The following is a 26,173-nucleotide window of genomic DNA, read 5'->3' as shown; positions in this document are numbered from 1 at the left end:
GGAAGAGAGTCTGGCAAAGGTTTTATTTAGAGGATGAGGGCTTGCCAGAGGAGTGCTTTGGCCTTTTTTGAGATATTCATCTGTCACTCAAACACCGGTCATGTAAAATGTGACATGCCTTGTCTGCAAGTCTCAGATACATTTGTAAGACCCCAGTTGCAATGCTCAGTCTTGAATTCCTTCCAGATGTTTCTTCCATAATATTACCTGTGTCTGTAGCAGTCCATGCTCTCCATGTAGGTAATACTGCAAACAACAAGAAAATATTATTGTGATTCATTTGGCACTTGAAATACCTCAAATCTACAGACTTCTAGTCATGATATGGTCCTTAAAAAGACATATTGGTCCTGGAAAGCAATAATTTTCACTTGATATCTTTACTCTGACATTTGGTTGCTGATTGCATTTTATGCAATGTTATCAATGTTATACAAAGTGTGCCTTTATTCCATGTCAAATAGACCTCATTTTTTATTAGCACAGAATTTTTATTCATTCATTAGTACCAGCTTTTTTAATGACAGGTGAGTAAGTTAATGCACATTGCCTCCATTTTTATCCTCAGTAAAAATATGCAAAGTAATTGGTTCCTTGAATTGCAGTCTTTGTTTTACCCTTTTTTTTTGCACATCCTGAAGCCAGCATGTGTAATTCAATTTTTGCAGTAGTGAAGCAGTTGTGATGTGCAGTTTCTAGCCTGAAATGATGCTGATGTGTAGCCATCCCAGCACAAACTGCAAGAATCACTGTTAGCAACATCCAAGTTACCTGTTTTCCTAGGGTAACCTTGCAGCCTGGTACACGGTGGGATTTTTAATAAGGACAACCATTCTGTGGGAACCCAAGAGCTTCCACTGTGCTCCTTTGTTTTATCCAAGCACCAAAGGAAACTTCCCTGCAGCTTGTGTCTGGATGCTGCAGTTTGACTCCAAGACCAGGCTGGATGGGGGCTCTGAGAAACCTGGTCTAGTGGAAGGTGTCCCTGACCATGGCAGGGGGTTGGAATGGGATGGTCTTTAAGGTCCCTTCCAGCCCAAATCATTCTGTGGTTCTATGATTCTGACTGAAATATGCTATTTTCATAGTGCCAAGCTTTTTGCAAGTATTCCTCAGACAAATACAGAGAAAATACTCTGCGGAAGATATTGAGGTTTTCAGAAGTACTCTATATAACTGTTACAGACAGATTGAGAGCCAAAGCTTTTTCAAATGAATGCAGCTGTCAAAAAAAAAATAAAATAAGGATTTTGCTCCTAGGCATGCTATATCCCTGCCACCAGACCTGATCCAGTGTAGATCACAGTGGTCCAGACAAGGGATTTTTGGTTGGAATATGTGAAACAGCTAAAGGGAGCAAAGAGTACATGCTTTCTTTGCATATTTTCAGTTTTCAGATTCAGTCTTCTCCCTGACTATGGATATTGCAAGCCAGTGCATGTGTCCTTTCTGGCAGCAGGATGTGGAAACAGCTGGGCTAGGGTGTCAAGGACAGGTTTTCCCTTATGGTGATGAAGTGTGGAGGTCTTGCAAACACAATCCTTTTGCTCTGGGAAGGATGCTTTACCCCCTGCCAGGTGTCTTTTGGGGGCAATAGCTGCTGTTTCTGAGAATCTCACAGTTTGGCTTTCTCCCACTGAATGGTCCTGTCCATCTCTGGCACTAGGGTGCTAGAAAATGCATCACCAGACATGTTAGTGGGGAACTAAAGTTGTGGAGTCTGCTCCTGGCCTGTTGCTGTAGGTCATTTTACTCAGGATTACGCTGAGCATCCCCTAAGCTGATCTCTGAAATTCTGGCAGGTGTCACAGCTTATGCTACCACGGTCATGTGCCCGTCAGGAGAAAGGGTTAAAAATCTAGTCCATTGTGATTAACTGCTATTATGTCTGGCAGATGTTACTTGTTCCATTAAAAAGAAAGTGTTTTTTTGTTTTGTTTTGTTTTGTTTTTCCCTCCCTCTTAGGTGGAACGTATTGGGTATTCAAGGAGCCTTACTTAGCCTCTTTGTGGAGCCAATTTACTTCTCTAGCATCATCTTGGGGAGTTTATATCATGGGGATCATCTATCCAGAGCCGTTTACCAGAGGATAGCAGAGATAGAAGATCTACCACCTCTTTATACACTCAACAGACCTTTACTTAGTGGCAAGTATCTAATGGAGAAGGCCGTGCCGGTAACCAAGTCTGTTCCAGTAGCGATGTGATTTTGCAGTTCTCAAAACCTTGCAAACTGTGTGCTGTGAGTAAACTGCTTGCTGGTTGCAACAGAGAAGCTGTGGTCTAAACGTAATACAGACAGTCAGAAATACCATAGCAAGGACCCTTAAAAGTTGGAAAGAGCTGGGGGATGAATGTTTCGATGAGGCTTCACATCATTCCTGTCCGCAGCGTGCCCTGCCAAGATGTGAGACAAGTTGAAGGCTTAGTGAAGCCTCTTCCCATCCATGGAATAGCATGTTAGCACTCACTGTCACTTCTCTTGCGTGGCAGATATTTGTTGAGTGGTTCCATCATTAATCAGTATGCCAAGATAGACACAATTTCTGGATCAATAATCAACTCAGAATGGATGGGGATAACATCTCACCTGTCTTAAATTCTGAAATGGCTTGTTACAGTAATGCTGTGAAAGCTTTAAAACTGAAATCTCATCCTCCCTCTGATTGTGTGCATTGCTGTTGTGGCTTAACCCAGCCAGCAGCCAAGCCCCTGACAGCCACTCACTCACTCCCTCACCAGCAGGACCAGGGAGAGGATTGGAAGGGTAAAAACCACAAAACTCAGGGGTTGAGATAAAGACAGTTTAACAGGCAAAGCAAAAGCCGTGTAAAATAAGGAAGTCACTCTCTGCTTCCCATGGGCAGGCAGGTGTTCAGCCACCTCCAGGAGAGCAGAGTCCCATCCCACCCCACGGTGACTTGGGAAGACAAACATCATCACTCTACCCCAGCTGAAACCAGCACAAGTGCTTTGTTCTGTAGAGCTTAGCTTTTGGTATGTCATTATTTTCTGAGGAAAACCAGAAAAGCTCATTATTTTAAAATGTTTAAAGTTTTTACATGGATTTTTAAAATAGATGTAGGGAGGGAATGGGGAAAAGAGCATTTTGAACGACGAGTATTTCTTTAGATAAGAAAGGTAATTAATAAGGATTCCCTGATCTAGAATGTATAAAAATGTTAAGTAACGTATTTATCCTTATATTAGCAATTAAGTAACAGTTACAACACTCACTACCAAATATCTCTAATGGTTGTATGGCCACAGTAGATGATGTATGGACAGTTTCTGCCTGATTTAGAGGAATTTTTATCAATCCTTCAAGATGGCAGGTTTGGGGCAGAGTGGGAGGAGTTTTTGTTTTCCTTTTCACAGCGTATAACAGCACCTTGTCTTCTTTAAAATCGTCTTTCTGCAATGGTGATATCATCTATTTTCTATGAAATAGCACCATCTGTTTAAACAGTTCAGCCAGGACTTGCTGAGCAGCAGAGAGAGTTCAGAAAAGTTCTCAGCTTTTGAGTTTTCACAAAAACACACATCTCAAAAACGTACAGAAAGCTTCTTTAGGAGGTTGGGGGGGAGCACTATGTTGATGTATTTTATTTTACTTGCTCAGTCTTGAAGACTAATCTTCTGACCTATGCTGTTAGGTTCAGCTGGGGCACTTGTGTAGCTGCCCATCTGCCCTTGGATTCATATATTTTTTAGTGTATTCTTACCTGGAATAAGCACTGCAGAAATACCTGTCCCTAATTCTGTGTTCCTTCTTGTACCACACACACAGAGCTGTGTCTTATTTCTACCAGAGGGATGAACCAAAACAGAAATATCTGTCTTTCCCCACTGTTCCACCTGCTTAGCTGAAAAAGTCCTGTAAAAGCTGGTTTTCTTCTCATAAAACAAGTTTTATGTCTGCTGGGGCAATTGCATTAAGTCAAAGTTATTTTAACTTTAAAGTTATTTTAACTTTGGGATTGTTATGTGCTGCTAAAAATTGTCTTTTCATCATCTTTCTTTCTTTCTTTCAAAGAGATTTTTTTTTTACTTGCTGATTATCTTGTCACCACTGTAAGACCAAGATTTTAAGGTACAACCCATCCAGCTCAGTATTCTTTTCCACAGGTAGTTAGGCAGTGAAAAGCAAAAGGAAATATTAACCCTCTGCAGATATTTTGGGGAATCACAGTGGCAATCTGCAGATCAGGGACATCTCGAGTCAGGTATTGAGAATCTTTGTGTTTAGAAATCCTTAACAGATCTTTCTTTGTCAGCTTCTGGTTCGGTTTTTTTAACTGGTTTTAACTTTTTACCATCTGCAGCCTCCTTGAGTAAGGAGGGGCTGTGGAACGTGCAAAGATCTGTGCAAAGGAACTTTCTGCTAATTTAATTAGATGTTCCTCAGTGCTCTGTGTGATCTGGGCTATAGGAAGTGGTCATGACACTTAGTTTTCTGTACCTCTGAGATATTCCTTCCTACATAAGTCCTATTTTCTGCAAGCTGAAGTGTCTTAGTCTACTTTGCTGTTCCTTGCACAGAGACCCTTTCATATAAGGATCATACCTTTCATTTTGCACTTCCATTTTTGTGCCAGTGACACCAGGGCAGCACCTGATACTCCAGGTAAAGCAGCAATACTGATTTATGTGGTGGCATATACTCTGTTGAGATCCTTGATCCTTCACTAATAATTCCTAACATTCACTTTGATTATTTTTGGTCCTTGAGCTGACCTTTTGGTAGAACTGAATATTAGAAACTAAAACCTCATTCCTGAATGCTCCAATCCTGCTCCAAGTCCAGCACTCCTTGGCAACACTGCTTTGGGGTTTTATCTCGTGTTTTGCCTAATATTTATCTGTGAGCAATTTCACCTGCCTTTTTATTGCCCAGACACCCAATGTGTGAGCTTTTTTCTGCTACTCTTTGCAATTCCTTCTCTTACTGACTCTTTAAAATAATTAAGTATCATCACCAATCTTAATCACCTGGGCTTTTTTACCCCTGCACACTTTCCAGATATGCACAGAGCTGGAAGCTCTCCAGCTGTGTTGCTTCTTCACAAGGAGACCATCTTCATCCAGGTGTTAGTGAATTCTGGTTTTAATAGACAAAAATAAATCCTTCAGCAGAGGACCTTTGGGGATTTTTTGGCCGTTCCCATGGTACCTTACCCTCCTGTTCACGTTGGTATTTTTCAGCTCTCTATCTCCTTTTTAATGAAGCTCTTTTAAGCTCTGTCCTCAAAAAACTGTCAAGATTTATGATTTATATAATCACTGGCACAAAGAGCTGTGACCTTTGCTTTTGCTTATTATATCCCTTTATAATAATACTCAACAATAACTTCTGAGCAATGTTCTCTAAATAGCTTAGTTATATCAGTTTTCAGTGGAGAGTAAAATATCTGACTTTCTATCCTAGTTTTCTTTCCCATTTCTAGTTTCAGCTTATTGTGCTATATTCGTGTCTGGATTTTGAGGGGGAAGATATGATCCACCTAAAATTTTATCAGATGCTTTGATTTTGAGATGACCTTTATTCCCTGTCTGTGCTACCCACGATCCACCATCCACCATGAGACTCCTTTGCCATCTCTACAGGGTTACTGCATACAATTAAGTAACTGAATGGGTTGTTGTTATTTAAATCTATTTGAAATTCTAAATCTGGGTCGGTTTTTCTTTTTTAGATTTAACTAATTGATCAAAATAACACAAAGAATGGAACTGTATAATTGCAGTGGAAGTGTAGTGCATATTCAGCTTCCTCATCTTTATTTGTGAGACTGGGTGTGATGTCACAAGTGTTTTGTAGTACTCAGTGACTTCTATCTGACCCTTATACTTATTTAATAGTGTATGGAATGAAAGGAAAGCTAATAGTATAATATTATTAGATTACAGAAAAAACAAGACCAAAAATTGTCATGTGGCAGCAATTTCTTAGCCCTCTTGCCTCAGTAGTTTTGGTAAAACCAACTTTTGTTACAATTCTCAAATTTTTCAGCTTATATTTTAAAAAAATGAGGGATGGTAGGGTTATTTGCTATCATTATTAACTTAATTACTAGTTATCAGTCATAGTGACAAGGTTGATGTAAACCAAGTGTAAATAGACAACACTTCAGTGATTGATATTTCAACGTGTTTGTTTGTTTATTAAATGAGGAACTGATGATAGAAAGCAAACTGAATTTCTCTGTGTCATTCAGACCTCATGGATCTTGCACACTCTCAGTGCTGGGCCCAGAGGTGCCGTGAGACTGAGCCAGCTGAGCCAGTCCTGCTCCCAGGTGTCTGACTTTGTTAGATCGTTTTAGGTATCAGCTAGAAATGCATCCTGCTGTGTTGCTTATGTTCAATTTCCACAAATCCTCTAGATTTTATTAAGTATAGGGCTTGGCATAGCCTTGGAGTAGATTTGAAAGAGGTTCTCGGTGAGAGCTGTGTTAAAGTAAAAAAATGGGATTTTTATTTATTAGAAAGAACAAATTGCCCTAGTGCTTTGCTCTCTGCTGGTGAGGTGACTGAGACATCTTAAACAGAGAGTTTTGCCACCTCTGTGATGCCTGAGGAGTCACACATGTACGGCAGCAGCTGCTGTGACCTTCAAGCACAATACTGCAGCCATTCTGTACGGTCCATCTTCGCAGCACTGGGCTGCTGTGGGGGAATAAATCCTGCCCTGGGCAGGCAGACGGCCTCGTTTTGCACTTGGGTTTGATTGCTGGTGGCTTTGCTTCTCCATCCATAGAGGTGGAGCCATATTTGGAAGGTGTCACATGATTTAACACTTGAGCAAAATGATACGAGTCCTCTCTGGAGTCCTGTGGTTCCCTGTCTCTGGGCACGGTGTGCAACAGTGGGCATGCAAAGTGGGGAAGCAGCTGAAACACAAATGGATTTGTGCTTGAAAACTCCAATGTCTGCCAGCTCTGGCTTTGTGCGAAGGGCGCTGAGGATGGGGCTCACCTTTATAGAATCACAGAATGGTTTGTGTTGGAAGGGACCTTAAAGCTTATCTAGTTCCAAGCCCCTGCCATGGGCAGGGACACCTTCCACTATCCCAGGTTGCTCCAAGCCCCGTCCAACCCAGCCTTGAACACTTCCAGGGTTCATATTTTCACATCCAATTTGAAGTGAGATAAGCAACATGCACCTGAATTCTTACATCAGAGTGAAAGGGAATTGACTGAAGAGTTACAGCTGCCAAACTCTCACAGTGTTGGCTCCTTGCTACACTCAGCTACTGAGTGGGCTCTGAGAGCAGCAGTTTCTTGAGCTGGAGCAGAACAACTTTTGTTCTACTTCATAACTATTTGCTGGTTAATAATGAATTTGTTCACTTGCAAGACCAGATCCTTGTGAGGAGGATATGGCAAGGCACTCCTGTTACTGTCCCCATGAACACTTGCCACAGACCTTTCCATGATCCCCTCCAACAAGGAGGCTGGTTTCTCCAGCAATGCACACTTGCCCTGCTGGGAAGGACAGTAGAGAGCACTTTAGCCAGGATAAGAATGAGATGTCCATGGTGCTACCACCACAAGTCGGTGAGAAATCTGCAGGAGAATGCCCTCAAAGTAAAAGAGCGGTCTTACAAACAGATTGCTCCCCAACCCAAAAAAAAAAAAAAAAAGTCAATATTTTGTATGTGTTATTGTCCTTAAACATCACTTTCCTTTCAGGTATCAGCAATGCAGAAGCCCGTCAGCCAGGGAAAGCCCCAAACTTCAGTGTGAACTGGACAGTAGGAGACACTGGTCTGGAAGTGATTAATGCCACGACTGGCAAGGATGAGATGGGCCGTGCGTCCCGCCTGTGTAAGCACGCGTTCTACAGCCGCTGGATGCGTATCCACGCCAAGGTACGGCCCCCAGGCTGCCACAGCTCCCACTGCCCAGTGCTTAGTGAAGTACCTCTGTGTGCTCTCTGGGCTCAGAAGCCACTTTGTGAGCCTGGTGTTAGAATCACAGCATCATCAAAGCCAGGAAAGATCTTTAAAGTCATCAAGTCCAACCATCAGCACAGCACTGCCATTGTGTTCACTGTTAAACCACTTCCTCTAGTGCCACATCCACACTTTTTTTTTTTTTTTAACACTTCCAGGGATGATGACCCCACCACTTCCCTGGGCAGCCTGTTCCACTGCTTTACAACCCTTTCCATAATTTTTTTTCCTAATACATAATCAAAACCTCCCCTGGTGCAACTTGAGGCCAGTTACCTACTGCCCCATGCAGTAATGTAAAAGAATATGTGTTTGTTAACTTACTCTTTAATGTGGTGCTGTCTGGTATGCTGTCTGCATACCCCTTGGTTTATAGCTGACTAAGCAAAGGATGCTCTCTCCTTTGAACTTGCCTTCTCATTTTTATTTATTTGGAAGGATAATCCCATTTTTACTGCAGTTGAAACTACTGAGGTTTTCCTTTTTCCTCTCAGAAAGAAAAGCTACCAGAAAGCACGTCTGTGGCTTTTTGGCCTCAACCATTTTGTTTGGTAGATCCTTACATTGTTTTAATATTAGTTGTTTGAATAACTCAGTCACTCTCAAACTGTTTGGCTTAATAGGGTCTTGTCTCTCTTCTTTTCTTGTCTGTAATCCCCACAGCTTTCCTCCAGCTTGCGCTCAAAGATCCTCAAGCCCAACCTGTACCACGATACCAAGCAAGGAGCCACTGAGTATCAAACTGCCAAAGAGTGTTTGTTTAAAGCATTCCTGAAGGCAGGACTTGGAGCCTGGGTGGAGAAGCCCATAGAACAAGATCAGTTTTCACTCATGGTCTAATTCACAAACTGCACATCACTTTGGAAAGGGAGTTGTTCTGGAAATTCCTGGTGTCCAGCATTGCTTTCTGGCATCTCCACAGCCATCAAAACATCTTTTTGCTGTTTGGAGTTGGGTTTCTTTGGGGTTTTTTTGAAACTTCACAGTAACTGTTTCTGTTTCGCCTGAGTAATGAAACTCAATGATGATCTGACACATAATTGTATATTTTGTTATAGGAAAGTAATTTCTGGTGTATTTCTAGAAATACTTTTGCTGTAGAAAACCTGCAGTAAGGCTGTCCTTACTGTATACAATGACTCATTTTTTCTGGGTTAAAATAATTTCTTTTTTTAATTCAGTGTCATCAAGTGCATGAAGAAATTAAAAGTTTCTCTAGGTTTTACACCACACTTTTAGGAAGTAGCTTAATTTTTTAAAAATAGGTGACAAAGCTGATTCTACTGCTCTGTTAACTTGTTTTTGAACTGCAGATATTTTTAGCACATAGACAACAGAGCCAGAATGGAGTCTGGACAGCTAGTTTTTTCCCAATTCCTTGCTCTTTAAAACCAGCTGCTGAAAATTTCATGTCTTCGATGTATGTATTTATTAGTCTGTGACCCAGTTTTTAACATGCAGCTTTTTATTCTGTTTTTAAAAATACATTTACCTCCCATTTACACCCATTGTGAAGTCTTCATTTTTTTTTTACCATTGTAAACTGGAAACAGCAAAAATAATTATTTGTAAGTTAAGAAGTTTAGTCTGTAATGTGCAGAAGCCTATAACGTTTAGAAGTAGGTGACTTGTATATCCCAGGAACTCATCAGAATACAACCTTAACTGTAACAGTAATGTGACAGCTTAAAAAAAATTTGCTCGTTTTAAGGGCACTAAGCCTGAATTGCCAAAACCAGTCCCCTGTTGGGTATTCATGAGAAACTCTTGGAATGGACAAAAGAGTTGTTAAAACTTATTTCCTGGGCGTTATATCTGCTTTCACCCAAGTTGTTGTGTCTCTGAGGTTTTGTTGCCTTTTGGCTTTACATGTGTGATGGGCTTCATGAAGCTAATTGGGTGCACTCATTTGTTTTGACTGTTACTTTAAAAAGTGTTTTTCCTAAAGGTGTAGACACTTCTGCTTTATGTCAAACTGTAAGATAGAAGCGGAATATTGTGAGGTCCATTCAGGAGGAGTTCTTAAAACCGCTTTTTAGTTCATGACATCAGTGGCAGATGAGGTGATGATGTGTGGTACGGGACGTGTCCAAACACATCTCGTGGCTCGTGCCCATGGAGGTGTCACCTGTGCTCTCTGAGGATCATCTCAGAGACCCTCTGTGCTCCCTGTGCAAACCAGGTGATGCTTCACGGCATGGGGCTTCTCCTGACCCAACCAAATCCGACCAAACCAACACGCCAGCTCTTGGTTCCTGTTCTCTGCTTCACTGCCCCTTACCTGTGCCACGCAGGACGTCAGACCAGCAGGCTGGTCCGTGCTTTGAAGGCAAGGGTTGCTCATAGGCCCACATTGGGTCGGAGGTGCAGTTGGAGCTGTGCTGGTGCCTCTGCGGAGCAGTGGAGCGGAGCAGGAATCGGTTTAGCCGCATGGCCAAAGCCTGCATGTTGTGGGGCTGTAACTGGAGCCAGGTACCTCAGCCCCAGCACCTCTGGGGTTAGCAAGTACCTGGGGTGTTGGAGACTTTGGTGTAAAACCACTTTGGGATGATCATGAATGCCAAGACATTACTGCTCAAGTAGGAACCTATTTTCCACTTCAAGAAGTGACCAGACATGAAAATCACTCGTGCATTAGTTGAAGCCTCAGGGTTAATGTCTTGGAAGTAAGGCACTGAGGTGCCAACAATACATTTGGGTGATTCTGTGGATAATAGCAAGCACTGCTCTGGGAGGGCAAGAGAGTCTGTGACCTAGGGATCCCCTCAGAAAAGTCTGATGCCTCCAGAGGTTACTGCCTTTTCCAGCTGCCAGGGGGACAGGCTGCAAGAGATGGGCTGTGTTAATTCACCCTCATAGGTGGCTTCAGTTACCCTGTCTGCTTCTCATTAAAACTAAAAGCACTCCCATGGCCACTGCAAGCCCAACAAGGCTCTTGCAGTCATCATCCAACTGAGGGGTACACTGACCTATTCCAAAAGGAATTTAAATGCATGTGGTCAGATTTTGTAAGCACTGGGGCATTGGCCTTGTCTTGTTCATGTGGCAGAAGTTCTGTTTAGGGGCTGTAGTTGAGTATGGGAATGTTTCTGCAGGGTGGAGGAAAAGCTGTTCACACCATGTGCATTTTCTCAAGGTCATTACTGCTCTTAGGTGAAATACACATTTTTAAGGGACTCATTCGAATGTTGGTGTCTCTCTGAAATTTTTTTGAGGACTAGAAAAGTAGTGACTCAAACTATTTTTTTTAATGAAGTCAAAAATATGAGCAAAATATTTGTTTTATTATAGACTTAGTTTTTTAAGCTGTTCGAATGAACAATCAGAATTAAACTGTAAAGGAAATACGTTCCATGCCAAAACCTTTTGACAAAGGAGTGGTGTCAGGTTATTTATGAGGAATGAGTTTTCCTGTTTATAATTCTAGGATTTTAAAAAGAAGTTTTCCAGGGTTATGTGCAATCCATATCTGTCTTCTGGGAGTCAATAAAATACTGCTTGGCTTCCTTCAATCCCTCGTTCCTTTTTGTGCAGTTCACACACAGAAGGCAGTTGGGAGGGTTCCCTGCAAATCACTATCACTGAGCAAGAAGGGATAGTGATGTATATAATTTCAAGTGACTGCAAAAGATAAGGCAACTTAGCCTCTGGCAGTTGCCAAATTTTGTGGGAGACCAGCGCTGGAAGGCTGAGGGGTCTGGAAAGCTGGATGGGTGGGAGCTGGCCTGCACAGGGGACTTGTACTGCTGCTCTAGGAGCTGCTTCTGTTCTTTTACTTCCCCCCCCCTTATTTTTGATTGAATATTTATATAATTATTTTGATTGAATATTTATATAATTGTAATCGAGTGTTTGTCTCAGGACCTTCAAAGGACTTAGAGCAACAACTTTAATGTTGATGAATACTTGAAATCTAATTTAAGATGTTTTTTCTCCAGATGGCAGTCTGGCTATAGTAAAGTTTGTAGGTTATGAAAGTAGGTAATTTTAAATATAGATGTTTGAAATATATATATATACATATATATATATATGTGTTATGCAGGATCATTTTAAGAAAATCTGGGCCTAAAGGTTAACACTTGAAATATCGCTTATGGCTGTACTCAGGACCTGGTAATAACTGTAGATTACTTCTTACTGCTTGTGTCTGAGTGTTTCATGTAGAGCCTGTCAGCTACACTTCTCCCCCAGTGGTGTGGATGTCACACAGGTAGTGATGGGAACGGTGACTCCACTTGCTTAGGGATGTGCAGCAGTGGGGTGTCTGGACAGCTGGCAATTCTCATCTTCTCCTTAGAGAAATCTTTTCATGGCTTGTTACTTCATAGGAAGCTCAGCAGTAGAAGATTTTTGGGTGCTGTTGCTCTAAATCGAAAATAACTTGCTGCTGAGAGGGTGAGGATCTCAGAACTGGTGTTGCATTTCATCAGTCCGGTTCTGAAGACAGGCTGGGAGAGCTGGGGGTGTTCACCTGGAGAAGAGAAGGCTCTGTGGAGACCTGAGACCCCCTTCCAGTGTCTAAAGGGGGCTCCAAGAGAGCTGGAGAGGGACTTGTTCCAAGGGCTTGGAGTGACAGGACAAGGCAGAATGGCTTCCCACTGACAGAGGGTAGATTTTAATTGGATATAGGGAAGAAATTCTCCCGGTGAGGGTGGAGAGGCCCTGGCACAGGTTGCCCAGAGAAGCTGTGGCTGCCTTATCCCTGGAAGTGTCCAAGGCCAGGTTGGATGGAGCTTGGAGCAACCTGGGCTAGTGGAAGGTGTCCCTGCCCATGGCAGGGGGGTGGAACAAGATGGTCTTGAAGGTCCCTTTCAACCCAAACCATTCCATGATTCTGTGATGTCCAAGAGTGCTGTCTACCCCAGGGAAAACCCCAAACTCACCCTGCTCTCAGTGCAAATATGCATGAGTTAAAACTGTTGGTTCAGAGTGTTTGGTAGCATGAGGCAGAGCCTGTGTCATGGAGAAGTGCTGCCTTTGGAAACCAAGCTGTGTTTAAAAAAATAACCAACCAGGAATTGAGAATCAGGTCTAAGAATTGACTTAGTCACAGTCACCACATAATTAAAATTTTGGGGTTTTTAAATATCCATGGTTTTCAAAATAGTTGATTATTGCCATTCCTTAAATTTATGTTTGGAAGGCTCATGCTTGCAGAGAAGCTACACTTTGCATTCTTTGCGTTTTTATCATTATAAAGCTGTCCACTGTGAAAATTATCCCAAAGTTTACTGGAAAGGAAGCAGAATTGCAATTCAGGGATACAGTCAGAAGAAAAATGTCTCATGTCGCTTAAAACCTAAAAACCCGCAGAAATAAAATGTGTAAAATACAATTATCCTGTCTCAGAATCACCGTGTGGTTTTTGTTGGGTTTCTTTATCTATTTGTTTATTTATTTATTTATTTTCTAATAGGAAATTTTTTCAGGTGAGCTTAAAAGATTCCTGTGGGGGAAGGAGGTAATGTTGATCCTGGGGTTACCTAGAGCTAACAGAGGCACAGGTTTTGGTAAGGACGCAAGGAAGATTTTGGAAGGGACACTGAACTCTGTGCCACAGGGCTGGAAGGGGACAGTTTCCTGGGCTTGGTCCCTGTCCTACTGGTGGCTCAGTGGGATGGATGTGCTCAGCCATTGCTGAGTCAGCATCTGATGGAAGCAGGAGGAGGAGGAGAGAGAAATTGAAATCGCTGCTTTCTCTAGTTTCTAATGTAGAAATGATGGCACAGGATGGGAAATTTGCTGGAGAGGCCCTTGTGCAGGAGACATGGGGAGCATGGACCAAAGGAATTACCCACTTGGCTTGCTGCCCTTCCTTTATGCAAACAACTGGTCTGGAGTATTTCCAACAATTTTGGATTGATTCCCCATGCAAGAAAATCGTGTGGGTCTCTGGGCAGGCAGGCTGGGTATTTAGAGCCACTGGCTGGGGAGGGTGTTTCATCACTAGGCAGGTATTTGTCACTAAAACACACCTGGGGGGGGATGGAAAACAGTCCCTTAGTACATCCACTGGCGTTGTGTGCCTGAGCCAGTATGGTGCTTCCAATAAAACTGCTGCTTCCATCACTTCTGTTGAGCTGGGAACGATGCAAACCAAGGGGGGCTGCAGGAACCGAGCTGGGGCTGGAATCCTGGACCTGGCAGGGCTGTGGGAAGCAGATAGGACACGAGTTCCTTGTTGGGTGATGTCAGTGCATGGTGTTCTTTAGAGCCTTCACAGCCAAAGGGCTGTCCTGTCACCTGTGAATGAACGGGCGGTTAATTGCACCGGCAGCTTTTGCGTAGGCAGGAATGAGTCCTGGGGGTAGTTGTGGTTTTGTTTTCTTCAGTCATTCCAGGAAAGAGGAATTGAGAGCCGTGTTTGCAGCCAGCCTTGGCAGATGGAACAGTTTAAGGAATATCTGTTCTCTGGAGGGAAAGATCCACAGTTGATGTCACTGCACTGTTTTCACATTTTTAATATTGTCGTTGTTATCATACCAATATCATTTCTGTTGTAGTTTGACTGAGGCATCCTTAGCAAATTTAGGATCAAAGGGAGGTGTGTGTGTGAATATGTACTTATACAGACATATATATATATATTGCTGTATATTATTTGCATTAAGCAGTTATTCTTCTCCCATCTTCCTGTGTGATAGTGCAAATACATTGGTTTTACCTACCTGGTGTAAGGATATTAAAGAACACTCTCAGACACTGTCCTTGACACTTACTTTCTCCATTCATAACTCCAACTTCGAAGACGAGACCTTGTTATACCTCTGGTTTGTTGCTTCCCTTCCAGCACTCTTGTTCCTCTCCCAGTGTCACCACTGAAGCACAACCCATTGGTTGATTATTCTAAGCAATGACTGTTTTGCATACTACCTTGCTTTGTTTAAGTAATGTTTGTACAGAGATTTCAAAAATATAAAGAGCTATATCATTGCTAAGTTTCATCATTATTTTTTTTTATATCAATATTGCTGGTGGCAGCAAAACAATAAGTGAAACATCACAGATACTGTGCATGTCCTTAAAATGGTGGTTTTGGTTACATCCTGAAGAGCTGGCTAGAGCATGGGAGAGGGGAAGGCAAGAAAGTATGTGACAGGTCTGACACTCCGCTGTAGACACGTGGCCTGTGTCATAGGTGGGAAGGGCCGTGCCACTGCTGCTGCATGTCAAAAATGCTGTTTTGCACTCAAATCCCAAGTGGGTGTGTCCCTGACTTCTGCAGACTTGTAGGTGGTCACCAGCATTTCCATCCCAGCCTGTGTCTGGCACTGGGTTTGAATCATGCATGTGGTGGTAGCCTTGAGCCCTGCTGTGGTGAGAACTGGGTGAGCCCCGTGAGGTGCCAGCAGTGCCGCTGCCCGGGGTGGGAACCCAACTCCCCACGGCTGGGGATGGCAGAAAACCAACCACCTGATGCTCACCTCTAATCAGCACCTGTCCCAGTAAAGCAGGAAAGTCTGGTCCTAAATGGGCTGCCCTTGCATCCTGCTCAAGGGTCAGCTCTGGAGAATATGGCTCTCTGCTCAGTTGGCCAGGCACAGAAATGTCAGCTCAGCTCAGATCGAGGGCTGCAGCAAAGGCTGAGGAAGGGCAGGGAGCCACTGACATGTGGCCAGTCTGGATCCAGCCCTCTGGAAGCAGGTGCATAACTCACAGGCCACTGAGACAGTGCTCTTGCCATGTACCTTTTCATGCACCAACAAAGCCAGCTGTTCATCTGACCCTACGTGGAGGAAATCCGTCTTAAAAAGGAGTTAGATCCAGGTCAGTTCTGCTCCACAGCCAGCTGCTTGTGGGACTGACATGGATCTTAGCCCTCAGGCAGGTTTTTGTTCTCTCCATCACCTGGCTTATCAGATCAGTTTCTGATTAGGAACAGGAGCAAGGTGGGAGATCCCCTGCATAGGTGATGCACCCTTTTTGGAAAGACCCATTGTTAAGCTCTTTGACCTTTCCTAGGAACAGGGAAAGCAAAGACCAGGCACGTACAAAAGAAAACTCCATCAGTGTGAAAGTGATATCTGAGGTGGTGGCTTGATGGGTTTAGGTTGGACTCTATGATCTCAGAGGTCTTTTTCAGCGTAATTGATTCTCTGGTTCCATGCTACTGTCACTAACTGCATGCTCCCCAGCTCAGCCAGAACTTGGATGACACCGGATAAGTGGCACCATGTCAAGAGGCACCAGACCCAAAAGCAGCTCCTGGCCAAGGCATGTTTCCCCACAGCCTGGTGGCGCTGGGTTTTTTCCAGCCAGGTGACATTCCCTCCTGCTGCGGCCGTCTCCGCTCAGGGATCTGTTGCATCAAACTCAGTGGTAAGTACTCAGTGGAGGGCAGTTACAAACGGAGGGTGGTGATGGCTGGGGCGGGAAGGGCAGCTGGAGGAGCTATTCCCCTGAAGGTGAAGCTGTGTTTACTCAGTTTACTTGACTTAGCAAATCAGTGCCTTGTGGCAAATCCCTCTGTGAGTTGTATGGAAAGGTTATGGAAGAGCCAAGTCTGGTGTGTTATCAGAAGCACCAGCCTGCAGATGCAGTAGTGTGTTTGAATCGACTTTTTTTTTCCCTATCCTCTATCTAATCTCTACCACAGCCTCATAAAAAAGTTGGGCTCTGAATTTCAGTTCCAGACTCTGCAAATGGCCAGCTTGCACTGAAGTGGGCTCTGTGGGTCACCATTCCCAGGGCTGCTGTTGGCTGGCACATGCCATTATCCCCAGCCTGCTCACAGGCAGGGACAAGGCTCTGTTTGCAGCCATGATTTGGCTTTGCATCTTCAGGGTAAACACATGAGATTCTAAACCAAAGCAAACAAACAGACTCTCACACACTTATTCCCAAATAATCTGACCACTGAGGTCACATACCCTGACAAAGCAGCATTTTGAGAAAATGTCCACCGCTGTGGACAAATGTGCACCAATCCTTTTACACACACCTCTAGTTTAAGGTAATTTTTAGCTGGTTCTGACTACCAAAATAATTTATTTTCAATGTACATCTCCAGTGTGTATTTTTTTTAATACATACACACGCAATGTTTCCTATCTAAACTACAGTAATCATGGCATGGGGTCAAAGATGCACAAAGTCAAAGCCAAATTCGGTGCACAGTGCCTTAGGCACAGGAATGTTCCCTCTTGACAGCTTTCCATTTTACATACAGGTATCAAATACCAATTTATACTCAGTATTAAAAAAAATTACTTGTAAAATTTAACTTAAAGACTATATATTATTGAAAATCATATTGTTTCAGAGAGCTCTTCTATCTAAAAATGACTGTGGACCCTCACAGGGAACCATGGACAGGTAAGAAATGCTCCAGTAGTGGATCAAGGGTTGGACTTGATGATCTCAGAGGTCCATTCCAACCCAGCTGATTCTATGATTCTATGATTACTGAAGCCCTTGTATTTCTCTGTATTTAATAGACAATTTTCCAGTGAGTTGGCTGCTCACAGTTTTTCTCTGTTTCACCACAAAATCGGTTGTAAGTTGTTTTTGGGTCAAATCCCAAGATCTCTCTTTCCTCATGGATTCGGAAGGAAAATGTTGAAACTGAGGTGCCTATAAAATACCTGTGAAAAAGATCAGAAAGGGTTTGTGAGGGGGACCAACTTTACTGTTCATTGAAATGATACAATAATGAAATGATCATCATCTCTATACACAATATAACTGTTATACATCTATTATATACATCGCAATTATATATCTTATATGATTTGTAAAGAACTACAGCTGGGCCAAAAATCATATTCAGTTTTGTGACAGTGACATTAAGATTTGGCTCCTCAAATAAAAAGTCACGTTCACTACCTTGCATGTGCACAAATCCACTGGTCAATCACGGCCAAGCCCCCATCCTTATAGAGTTCCAGCTCCTCCCAAGAGGGTTCAAACCTCACCATCTCAGGCAGCAGTTTCTTGAGCAATTCAATCTCTGAGAAAAGGAAAGACACGATTTTATCTCGACATTATGAAGAACAACCCGCTGCTGTCACGTGGTGTTTGAGAAAACCCTGGGCGGAGAGTTCCAAAGCAAGTGACACCAAAATCCACCGAGAGATTTTACAACACAGTAATTCACAGAATGGTGGGTGGGGAGGGGAACTGGTGGGGCAGGAACACAGTGCTGAGGGGGCCAATTCTGAGGGCACGGGGAAGTCTGCAAGAACAGATTAGTCCCATTAGCCTCACTACAGGGCAGGTGTACCGAGAGGCCTTTCTTGGCAGCAAACTTAAGGCTGCAGGTGCCATGCCTTGCAGTGTTATTCTAACATCATGTATCGAAACAGATCCCTCGATACCACTGGGATGGGAGTGCAGCCCTGGGATAAGGACTGGTGGGGGAAAGCCCACCATTGTGGGTTTCTAAGCCTTGGCCACACACAGCCAGGGGCAGCCAAGGGGAAGGCTGGGTGGGAGATTTCAGAGGACCCTTCCTACCAGAGAAAACGTGGGATGGAAGAAAGAGGAGAAGGAATAGGCAAATTCAACTCACAGTTCCCCACTGTAGAGACTGTCAAACCTTCCATGGGAAATACTAAATGAATGGTTTGATACCAGCTACTCAAGCTGGAAGGATACAGCTGCCCAGACCTGCTCAATTCCCATTCGGTGATGGAGGCATTGATCCCAGTCGTTTATAAAAGTGAAGTGGTAATGGCAGCACTCATTGTCAGAAGTTACCAATCCTGAAGTGAGTGGGATCTACCTACCCTCCTCGACAGCATCAGTGGCTACAAAAACTTTTTCAAGTTTAAGCATCTCCAAGAGGCTGCGGATTTTCTTTACTGCTCCTTGCAGGGAAGGCACATCTTCTCTGTGACCCCAAATGAAGTCTTTCCTTCTGAGATGAACCCCAAGGTATGGACCACCTAGAGCTGTGCCCGTCTTAACCTACGAGAGAAAGACCACTAAACTTTAAAACTTGAGAGCGCCACTATACATTCACACCAAAAAGGCCAGAATGCATCATCTCTGGATAAGGCACTGAATCACTCTAGTTGCAGAAAGAAATTTCAAAATAAGGACTGGGAGTAGTTTGGGACACTCGTTGCAATGTTTTGATCTCCGGGTGGCCTGCATCACACAAGAGAAACTAGAGCACGAAGTCTTCGTAAGCAAAAACTGCTCTCCTTGACCAAATAAATCCTCAGCTGGCAGTTTGCAGCTGAACTCCCCACCCACTCATGACGCTGAATGCAAGAAGCAATTCAAGTTTCCTTTACCGAAATGAGGGCAGCAAAGATCTGACACCCAGAACCAGGCACCCCTCAACAGGCTCCGTTAACTCATGGCACGCGGGGAGAAGGTGCACAAGGAACGTGCCTGTCTGCCCTGGTGTGAGCAGGAGAGTTAGACTCACCTCTGTCTTCCAACACGCCCTGCAGCACACAGCCAGGAGTACACAAATGAAGTAAAAATTACATTTCTTACGGGAAACAGACTGTCATGATTTTACCTTCATCTGTGTCCAGTCCTCCTTGTAATGAGTCCTGTCTGCCTCATCCGTGGATTGAAGATACTTCCTTCTAAACTCGTCTCCCACCACCCGGAGGTGTTTAGCAAACACCATGCTCCGACGGGTCTGGGGGAATAAGAGCAGAGGCCAAGTCAGAAAAAGGGAGAGCTAAAAACGAGAAGTGGAGATAGCTGCACATACACAGCACTTCGGAATGTGGTAACTCCTGGCACGTCCATGCAGCAATATAAGCAACAATTTCTAACCTTTCATCCGAGACATAACTGTTTAATTCTAATTACAATCACGTTTATAACCAGCACACTCAACTGCCCCTGCAACACACAGGTGTAGGGAGTAGACTTCAGTTATTTGCACAACAGAACACATAATATACCAAATTAAACACTCTAGCAATGCACCTCACTTTTGGAAACAAAAGCTGGGCAAAGACTTTAGTTTGCAAAACACCTGTAAGAATAAAACCTGCTTTAAAGAAAATTAAGCATCTAGCCACAGACATTCCTGTCAAATTCAGTGGAAAAGTGACAAAAAAAGGGTTATGTCCTTAACCTATGGATAACAACCCTGTGATGCAGTTACCATTACACACAGTCATATATAGCCCTTTTATTAACAGGCACACACAACAGAAAGAAGGAAATCCCAGCACTTACGCTGCTTACAGAGGACACTTGGCAGTTTGGTCTAATTCTTCATTTTATGCAAGTCTATCGTGTGATGGGCACCAAAGAAATGCAACAAAAAGACTCCAGGCCTTTTCTGCTTTCCCTATTAAACTGTCTTTATCTCAACCCATGAGTTTCCCAGCTTTTACCCTTCCAATTCTCTTCTCAATCCTGCTGGGGGGGGAGTAAGCGAGCAGCTGCCTGAGGTTTGGTTGCCAGCTGGGGTGGTTTCACTCCATCCCAAATCCTCCAGCAAAACACTGACATCAGGGAGGATGTACATGCTGTCTGCTGCAGAACACTCATGCTGCAGTTCAAAGAGAGATTTTTCCTCCCTGTCGAGTCAGGCCATGGGATACCTTCCCTGAGGTGTGATGAATGGTATGCCCAAGAGGCAGCAAACCCATGGCAGTGCAAGGCAATGAACATCTCTGGATGCTATGCTTGTGTCAAACATGTCTGAGCTTCATCCTGCTGGACTGTGTGACTGCCACGCCACATTTGGCACCCAGGCAGTATTGCTGTGCTGAGCCTCTCCCAGGCACAAACCACTCCCCTGACAGCAGCTGGTCTGTGTGGACACTTATTTTGCAACAGCATGTGTAAAAGAGAAAACAGGTGAATGTGTGAGCTCCACTGATACACTTCAGGAAGTGTGTGCTCTCTGTACCTGGTTCCCCTTCTCTTAGAAGAATATGTTTCAAATCTACATGTCTGATACTGCCACTCTTTCCATATTTCTCCCTTTCTGTCTGCAAAGAAACAGAGAAGGGAGAGATGCTTCTCAGAGGGGTATGGAAAGAGAAGAGGCCCTGGGCCCAAGCTGCAGTGAGTGACTTTCTGTTTGGACATCAGGCAAACCCACTGAGGCAACATTTAAAGTGCCACTGCTAAGAATGTGTGTTATGGATCCATGTGGATTTCAGGTCTGCTTTTACAGGACTACAAGTCATACTCAAAAATGATCTGTGGGCTGCATTTCTCTGTTTGGAAAGTCACTCTCAATGAAAAGTACAAGGTTAGAAAACTACTGTTTGGTCCATTTCTGAAAAATATGCTATATCCCAAGTGAATAGCCAGATGCTCACATCTTACAAGACTGAGGTCTGTGTAACTTGTTTTGTAGTATCATAAGAGTCATTTTCTCTTAGCAGTTTTAATTATATCAAGCACTCCACATAATTTTCCTGTGGCTAAGCCTTAACTTTTTCTTAAAACTTTTAGCATAGGAATTACTTTACCACACACCCTTGGGAGGTGACCAGTTACCTTGAAACCCATGGGAATTTTGCCATTGAAGATGATGGGGAGAGAGCTGGGAAAATACTGAGCATTTCTGGGAATTCTTTTGAAAAGTCTAACCTTGAGGTTGACTAAACAAGAACTGCTCCCCTCTGACTGCAGATGTGTTGTACAGGGGAGGGCCTTCTAAACACCATGCCCTGCAGCACTGGGTCTTTAGGGACAAAAGAGGACAAATTCCTGTGTTACATTAATCCACAGCAGCCTGAGGACCATCTCTAGCACATCTTGCTGAAACATAAGACACAAGTTACTTCCAAGAAAAGAAACCTGAGGCAAAGCTCAAGCCCACAGAGGTTACTGAATATTTAGCAGAGGCAAGTAAAAAGTCCAGAGAAGCTAACTGAAAAATACTCACATTCCAGTAATCTTTCCCTCCGTAGTGGTCATGAAGAAGGTTTTCAGCTCTGTCTAACATCACTGACCTATTAAAAATGGTAAAACTGCGTGCAGTTCCCTTAGGAATAGAATTTACATTATACCATGTGTTTATACATTTGCTAGGATAAAGCACAGGCTATGATCTGTTTGCAAAGGGAGCACAGGGAATGAGGGACAGGCTGCCAATCTGTTCTCTAGAAGGCAAATTGTGACCCACAGCCCACTGGAGGGAGAAGGGAACCGTGCTGCCACTGGCCAGGATTAAGGTGGAACTCCTACAACAGAAGAACATTCCTGTTAAAAAACAGCACTTTGCTTCCTCTGCTCCCCGTGGGAGGTACTACAGATCCCCACTGCTCTCATCAGAAAGACGAAACTTGCTGCTTGCCTTCTCTAAACCCAGCTCACAGCACTGAGGATGGATGCCACAGGAGACCAGGCACTGCACCTCGCCATCCGAGATCCCGGCCTGAGAAACACCGATTCCACTCTGTTTATTCCCTCTTGACCCAGCACCAGGTAAAGAGTAAAGGAAGGAAAGGCAAACACAGGATGGCAAGGACATTTAGCTACCTGAGAGGGAATTTAAAGGAGCTAAAGGCTATTTCCTCTTACATTTTAGCGCTGTAGCACTTCACCGAGTTCACAGTTAAGCACTTCTGACAGTGTAAATCCCTTCTGTAATGACTTCAATGGTTTACAGCAACTCAGCGATGAAGCAGCACAACAGTGGGATAGAGCCTTTAAGTTCCCCCTGCTCTTCACACCTGGCAATAGGTTTGTGGGCACACAAGACAACAATAAATAGTAAGACAAGGCAACTCACTGCGCTGAAGTGTTCTTCAGAAGGATGGGCGCCACAATGGAAGCAGATCCTTGGACAGACAAACAAGAGACGGTTAGGCCTCGTGTTTCCTCGTAACCCCAGAACCAGCCCCTAAAAGGGAACACCAAGGATTGGTTCGCAGGCGTGTATTTTAAATTAACGTCACATACGTAACAAAAATAATAAACAGTACATCCTATAAAGACAATATATAATGCCAGCAAACCAGCCACCCCCTTTTTACCGTTTTTGTGTGGAACAACAATTTTCTAAAGTTAGATTTTCTCGTATCAATACATCTTATTATTTATGTTTTTTTTAAAAAAACGTGAACCCCGAGCATTCAGGGATTCACAGATAACATTGCAACAACCACACCAGTCTATTCTGTTAAAAGCAGGCAACTGTCTCACTGAATACCACTGAAAAGAAGATCAAAAGGACTGCTAGATGTTACCTGTAGTACTCATGTTTGTCCTTGGAATACATCAGCTGATCAATGCATGGCCTTTCATTGATTTTTTCTTCCCATGTTCCTTCTTTCCATCCCTCTGCATAGCCTTGTAGCACATAAATCTGTTCAATAAAGGGCCCACCTGACTCTGAGCAGAAGGCAAAGCAAAGGATTTGTGAGCATGGAAACCCACACGAGAAAGGTATGAACTAGCATCACTTGCAGTTAAAAATCTGCTAGAAACGCCAGTATGACACTCCTCTCTCTTCCCTGCTTTCTCTCTAAAAAATGGAAAATAAATTCTGTGCAAGCCAGAAAAGTTGAAAGGGTCAGGCAATGTGACCACCTGTTACTGCCACCCAGCTCTGTAGGATGTAATGTGCCAAACACAACGGTGTGACCATGGGAGTGCAAATCTATGGTCAAAACCAGGCAGAAATCTCTGAATTTAACCACACGTGTTAACTGTCTGTCTCTGGGGACCACAGGAAGTTGACAGCAAAGAAGTTGCGAAATAACTGGATTATTTCATCCTAGCGGTTTTGTAACTCAGTAAAACTCCTTCCCAGCCATTCTCTCACCCCCTCAAACCTTTTTATTATTTCACATATAAGGCTAAAAGCCCTCTATAAGGACAAACCTGTGAAGAAACCATCTGAAATATTTAGTCAATTGTAGAACTGCATGATCCTATACTCCACCTGCAAGGAACTGCTCATATTCAATGACAGGGATGTTCCTGTTGAGGCTTGGGATATCAAAGAACTCAGACCAAGGGATCCGGACCTGAAGGATATCGGGGCTCTGCCAGTGATAAAGCCTCCCCCAAGGAGGCAGGACTAACACCCAGTTTTCACTTTTCCGCAGGGTCTTTACAAGGGAAGCAATGCGAACGTAGACGTCTCTGCGAAGGTTGAACCCTTCAGGGGGATTTACATCGTACAAAAGGTATCTGGGGAAAACAAAGGAATGCCGTTACTTTGGGGATGAGCTTGAAACTTTTACGTGGTTTACATTTACCCCCTGATCACATGACGCAAACTCTGTTGGGATGGAAACTGTTCCTCTTTCGTGAGTTTGTGGCACTCAGAAGGTGGAAGGGGAAGAAGTAAGGGAAGGCAGAGCAGCGTGTGCTGCAGGGGCTGGGAGGGCCACTGTGTTCTCCTCACGGGGCATCATCAAGGTGGCACATGCCACGAGCCTTTCCTGCAGTGGGGCAGGATGTGGCGGGCCAAGGAGAGAACCCCTCAGACGTCTTGCTGACCCTGAGAGCAACGTGGTGTGTGTGGTGAGAACAGTGAAACTACTGGCGTGTTACCCAGGCTAATTCGTGTGAGATGAACATAAAGGCAGGAGGACACATTCCAGAGGAGCAGGGGAAAAGGGTGCAACTGGGAGTTGGTGGGTTCCCTTGACGACATCTTCCAGAAACGACCCAAAAAGGCACTAGCAGGTGAAGGAGGCCCTTTACCAAATCACGGTTCAGAGACACAGCGGGTCACCTGCACAAGGGACCCACCATGTCCCCTCGGGAGACATGAGGGGCATGTGATGCTGGTGGGCAGGATCGACCTGGGGCTGGACACAGTGGAGGCCAGTGGTGCTGCCACTTCTCATGTTAGAAATACTATAACTTTCCTAAATTTTAATTAATGGCAGCTGGTGGCTAGGTTTCTTTGCACAGACTCTTGACAGTTTGCTCTTTAAACCACTGAAGCTTTGAGTTTCTCTGGACTAGCTCCAATAAGCTTCAATAAACAAAAGCCTGAGGGAGGTGAAGATTGGACATCGGGGATCTTAGATTTGTGGTCCCCTAAAGACATGTCGGAGTAACCAGAAAATACAGAGGAGATCAACAACGACGTTACAGCCTGATAGTTGGGAGCCCTCTGCCTGAGGAAGAATGGTAAGAGGACCAAGGAACGCGGACTAAATCAGCACTTAAAAGGCTTTGTTGGAGGCTTTTCGCTTCTCCCCGGCGGCGGGCGGCGGCGCTCACCTGGTGCGCGGGGCGGCGGCGGCGGCGGGCAGCGAGGAGGCGGCGTGGCCGGCGCGGAGGGCGGCGGGCGGCGGCTCGGGGGCGGCGGCGGGCGGCGGCGGCACGGCGAGCGCGGCCAGGCCGAGCAGCAGCCGCGGCAGCGACGAGGCGAGGCGGCCACGGGGCCCCAGCGCCGCCATCCCCCGCACGCCACGTCCGGGGCGGTCCCTCAGAAGAGGCCGGCGGTGAGGGGCCGCAGCCGGGAGCCAGTAAGGCGGTTCAGCTCCTCCAGGATCTGCGCTTCCTTCCGGTACATCTGCGGGAGCGGCCGCGGTCGGCGCCGCCGGGGCAGCCCCTGGTTAGCGGAGGCTTCGCTCCGCGCCAGCCCGGACCGCGCACGCCCCCCGCGCCCTCCCCCGGCGCGCTCCGCACCTGCTCCCACGCGGGTTTCGTGTCGTGCCGGTAGCCGAGCAAGTGGCACAGGCCGTGGGCTGCCGTCACCTGCGCGGGGGGAGAGCACAGCGCGCTGTGTGACTGACCGGCCGCGCCCGCCCGCCCGCCCGCCCGGCACTCACCACCAGCACGCCCTCAAAGTCCTCCCCGGCGTCGCGGCACTGCTGGTGGATGTACTCCACGCCCAGGAAGATGTCCCCCAGGTTGTACTCGCCGCGGCAGCGCGGCCGCGGCAACTCCCCCGCCGCCACCTGGTGGAACGGGAAGGACAGGACGTCGGTGGGCTCCGGGCGCTGTCGGTAGGCGCCGTTCAGACGCTGCATCAGCGCGTTGCCGGCGCAGACGAGCCCCACATCGAAGCGGGAGGCGCCCAGGGCGGCGCGCAGGGCGCATACGGCGCGGCGGAGCGGGGCCCGGCGCACGGGCACGGAGCGCTGAGCGTTCCGCAGCACCACGCTCATGGCGGCACCGGAGCCCCGCCCACCGCCCCGCCGAGACCCCGCCCACCGGCCCGCGAACCAATAGAGATCCCGCCCACCGGCCCGCGAACCAATCGAGATCCCGCCCACTCCCGGAGACACCGCCTATCGCTCCGCCCACCACCGTAGCCCCGCCAATATAACCGCCCCTCGGCCAACTGCCTACCGCTACTATTCGC

At 45.3% G+C, this 26,173-nt stretch overlaps 3 protein-coding genes across 7 annotated transcripts in view; 1 reads left to right on the top strand and 2 right to left on the bottom strand.

Moving 5' to 3' along the window:
• ADARB1 (adenosine deaminase RNA specific B1) overlaps window positions 1–13,297 on the top strand; it is a 70,816-nt gene extending 57,519 nt beyond the window's left edge. For all 3 annotated transcript variants that reach the window (XM_051787176.1, XM_051787177.1, XM_051787175.1), the window contains 3 exons: window positions 1,966–2,147; window positions 7,694–7,872; window positions 8,620–13,297. In XM_051787176.1, the coding sequence (XP_051643136.1) occupies window positions 1,966–2,147; window positions 7,694–7,872; window positions 8,620–8,796 (538 nt within the window). In that variant the 3' untranslated portion in view covers window positions 8,797–13,297. The remainder of the gene's footprint in view (window positions 1–1,965; window positions 2,148–7,693; window positions 7,873–8,619) is intronic.
• A 1,223-nt stretch (window positions 13,298–14,520) lies between these two features.
• Window positions 14,521–25,262, bottom strand: POFUT2 (protein O-fucosyltransferase 2). The gene is made up of 9 exons (XM_051787202.1): window positions 25,084–25,262; window positions 23,786–24,036; window positions 23,088–23,232; window positions 22,631–22,741; window positions 21,782–21,848; window positions 19,433–19,558; window positions 18,687–18,867; window positions 17,785–17,908; window positions 14,521–17,543 (listed from the first exon to the last, which is right to left on the bottom strand). The coding sequence occupies exons 1-9, from the start codon at window positions 25,260–25,262 to the stop codon at window positions 17,390–17,392; spliced, it is 1,338 nt and encodes a 445-aa protein (XP_051643162.1). The 3' UTR covers window positions 14,521–17,389.
• YBEY (ybeY metalloendoribonuclease) lies at window positions 25,256–26,038 on the bottom strand. Of its 3 annotated transcripts, none has more exons than XM_051787226.1 (3): window positions 25,641–26,038; window positions 25,495–25,563; window positions 25,256–25,378 (listed from the first exon to the last, which is right to left on the bottom strand). In XM_051787226.1, exons 1-3 carry the CDS (start codon window positions 25,974–25,976, stop codon window positions 25,292–25,294), a joined length of 492 nt encoding a protein of 163 aa, XP_051643186.1. In that variant the 5' UTR covers window positions 25,977–26,038; the 3' UTR covers window positions 25,256–25,291. The 3 variants fall into 3 exon arrangements, with proteins under 3 accessions (XP_051643186.1, XP_051643185.1, XP_051643187.1); XM_051787225.1 differs by having other exon boundaries at window positions 25,638–26,034; XM_051787227.1 differs by lacking the exon at window positions 25,495–25,563 and having other exon boundaries at window positions 25,292–25,378; window positions 25,638–26,037.
• Window positions 26,039–26,173: the final 135 nt, after the last annotated feature.

This window comes from Manacus candei, unplaced genomic scaffold (assembly GCF_025592945.1).
Source record: "Manacus candei isolate 608988 ecotype Guabito, Panama unplaced genomic scaffold, ASM2559294v1 h1tg000023l, whole genome shotgun sequence".
NCBI lineage: Eukaryota > Metazoa > Chordata > Aves > Passeriformes > Pipridae > Manacus > Manacus candei.
Note: the sequence above shows the minus strand (reverse complement) of the source record. Positions and strands in the feature narration are given on the sequence as shown.

Excerpts from the sequence above, each read along its gene's own strand:
- POFUT2 (XM_051787202.1), bottom strand. The coding sequence starts at position 25,262 with ATGGCGGCGCTGGGGCCCCGTGGCCGCCTCGCCTCGTCGCTGCCGCGG. Across the intron at positions 22,742-23,087 it reads GACAAACATGAGTACTACAG|GGGCTGGTTCTGGGGTTACG; the intron begins GTAACATCTAGC and ends GTTCCCTTTTAG. Across the intron at positions 21,849-22,630 it reads CTGAAGAACACTTCAGCGCA|GTCAGTGATGTTAGACAGAG; the intron begins GTGAGTTGCCTT and ends CATTTTTAATAG.
- YBEY (XM_051787225.1), bottom strand. The coding sequence starts at position 25,976 with ATGAGCGTGGTGCTGCGGAACGCTCAGCGCTCCGTGCCCGTGCGCCGG. Across the intron at positions 25,564-25,637 it reads ACTTTGAGGGCGTGCTGGTG|GTGACGGCAGCCCACGGCCT; the intron begins GTGAGTGCCGGG and ends CCCCCCGCGCAG. Across the intron at positions 25,379-25,494 it reads CGAAACCCGCGTGGGAGCAG|ATGTACCGGAAGGAAGCGCA; the intron begins GTGCGGAGCGCG and ends CCGCTCCCGCAG.